General features: G+C 44.2%; 1 protein-coding gene across 1 annotated transcript; it reads left to right on the plus strand.

The window, feature by feature from the left end:
• The first annotated feature begins 838 nt into the window (after nt 1-838).
• LOC113365514 lies at nt 839-1,642 on the plus strand. The gene has a single exon (XM_026607054.1). It carries the CDS (start codon nt 839-841, stop codon nt 1,640-1,642), a length of 804 nt encoding a protein of 267 aa, XP_026462839.1.
• Nucleotides 1,643-2,912: the final 1,270 nt, after the last annotated feature.

Below are 2,912 nucleotides of genomic sequence, written 5' to 3' on the forward strand. Positions count from 1 at the left end.
TATATATATATATATATATATATAATATATAGGGTAGAGCGGGGCTAAAGGTTCATCAGCGATATCTTAAAAACAAGTTGAGTTAAGAATTTTTTAATCTAATATTTGAAAGTAGAGAGAAAGGGATGTATAACGAGCTATCACCTTGATTATTACGACGTTGCTATTGGAAGAAAAACGGTAATGTTTGGAAATCCACAAAATGATTTTTAATATACGTTATTTATTGTTTTATTAGATGTATGGGGAAGTCCCGTAACGCCGACGGCACCAAGCACCGGACACTCTATTTAACACGTGCTAATGGTCATTACATATCCCCATTTTCGTATTTTCGTCGAAGAATGATAAGCTTATGGTGAATGCACCAGCTGAGAGCATCGGTTGCCCAGCCAGAAGGGTGGATGAATAGTGACTTTTTATAATCAATATCTAAGAATATTCGTCAAAGACACATGTGCAGACATTCCAGAGTGTGGAGATGGCTACATATGTGATCAAACAGGTTATTTTGAAATGTCCGGTACTAGGTGCCAAATATTTAAAATCATATTTTTTGATATCAAAGTTTTTATTGATAGTATTGTAGGCGTATGGCAACGTCGCCGTCGTAAGGGTCGTGCCGGATGGCGCGTATGGATTGCTCAACAGGCAGTCGGTCCCGGGTTCTGGTCGCGATAAGTTATCTATGTACATAAACTGCTAATAAACTATTATTATAAATTATCATACACATTTCATTGGTAGTATACCAAAGTGGTGACCCCGACGTGATTTAGTGTGTGTGTGTTAATTTTAAATGAATTCTCGTGCGAAAAAGTTAAGTGCAGTGGAAAACATGAGTACGCCAGTAGTAGTGCCCCGCGATAACGTAAATTTGCCACATTTTTACGAGCAGGACCCAGAGTTGTGGTTTGCTTTAGCGGAAAGTGTGTTTGTGCACGCTAATGTGAAGGATGAAAGTTCAAAATTTCATACGGTCGTTAGTAAGTTGGACCCGCGGTATGCGTCAGAAGTTCGCAATATAATTCTGAAACCCCCTAAAGATAATCCATATAGTGCGTTGAAAAAGGAATTGTTGAAACGGTATGGCATTTCCGATGAAACAAAGCTACGCCAGTTGTTGGAAGGTCAGGAAATGGGTGATAGAACTCCATCACAGTTTTTACGGCACCTACGCTCATTAGCGGGTTCAGCTGTTTCAAAAGAAATGCTGAACCTAATGTGGTCGTCGCGATTGCCTACGCATGTGCAAGCATTAATATCTATACGGGAAAACAGTGACATAGATTCGAATGCGAAAGCCGCCGACAGAATTATGGAATTAGAGACAGCATCGGGTGCAACAACAATGGCGATTGCAAGCACATCAGCGCACGACGATTTTTACGGCAACCTCGCGTCAGAATTGCGGAACATGCGAGCCGAGATTTCTGACTTGAGAAAACAGGTAGAGGATCGACGAGACGGTTCATCCCTTCGCCGTAAGCGCAGATCGCGTACGCCCGCAAGTACTCGGTCAGGTTCGGAAGAGCGCGTACGAACGCTTTGCGAATATCATCGACGGTTCGGTCGGAATGCAATGAGATGTCGATCGCCGTGCGACATGCGTTCGGAAAACTCCGTGGGCCATCGTTATTAGCGGCAAACGATTTACGCCCAGAGAGACAGATAAGCCGCCGTGTTTGCCTAAGTGACAGAAAGAGTCAGGTGTCGTACCTGATTGATACGGGGTCGGACGTTTCAGCGTTTCCGCGCTCATTATTATGCAATCCAAATAGGAAGAGGATTGCATACCAGCTAGCCGCCGCAAATAATACGACTATTGCAACCTATGGTACGGTGGCAATGGTGGTTGATCTTGGGCTACGTCGCGACCTGTCATGGAACTTCATTATAGCAGACGTTACGCAACCAATAATTGGTGTAGATTTTCTCGCTTACTACGGTTTGATTGTGGATGTGAAAAATCGTCAAATAACGGATGCTATGACAGGATTAACGGCGCAGGCGGATATTGCAGCGGGATCAATAGCGACTATAAAGGTGGTAACTGGTTCAACAGCGTACCATAAGTTGCTTGAAAAGTTTCCTGGTTTAACACGACCAGACGGCGCTGTTAGGTTACGCAAGCACGCGACGCAACACCATATAGAAACCAGTCCTGGACCGCCGGTGGTTCAAAAACCTCGGAGATTAGCTCCGGACAGACTCATTGCTGCTAGAAAGGAGTTTGAAGCTATGCTGAAATTAGGAACGGCTCGACCATCGAAAAGTTGTTGGGCAGCCCCGCTACATATGGTTCCAAAAGGATGTGATGAGTGGCGTCCATGTGGCGATTATAGAGGTTTGAATGCGCGAACGAAGCCTGACAAATATCCAGTACGCCATATTCATGATTTCGCCCAAGCCTTAGACGGAAAAACTATATTCTCGACTATAGACTTGGTGAAAGCGTTTAACCAAATTCCGGTGGCGGAAGAAGATATTGCAAAAACCGCTATTACAACACCGTTTGGACTATATGAGTTTCCGTACATGACGTTTGGATTGCGCAACGCCGCGCAAACATTCCAGAGATTTATCGATGAGGTGTTGCAAGGGTTAGATTTTTGTTACGCCTACATCGATGACATTCTTGTAGCTTCGTCGTCCGAGGAAGAACATATGGCGCACCTAGAGACACTGTTTGGTAAACTTCTGGAATTTGGAGTGGTAATAAACCCATCTAAATGTGTGTTCGGCCAAACAAGTGTGAAGTTTTTGGGATATGAGGTGTCGGCTGAGGGTACTCGCCCCTTGCCAGAGAAGGTTGAAGCTATTAGGACATTCACAAAGCCAGCAACAACGCAAGAGCTGAGGCGGTTTTGGGCATGCTAAACTTTTATAGAAGGTTCATACCAAATGCCGCT

This window comes from Ctenocephalides felis, unplaced genomic scaffold, assembly GCF_003426905.1.
Source record: "Ctenocephalides felis isolate EL2017-DRISC unplaced genomic scaffold, ASM342690v1 CF-g0.4_SCAFFOLD_01076, whole genome shotgun sequence".
Classification (NCBI taxonomy): Eukaryota; Metazoa; Arthropoda; class Insecta; order Siphonaptera; family Pulicidae; genus Ctenocephalides; species Ctenocephalides felis.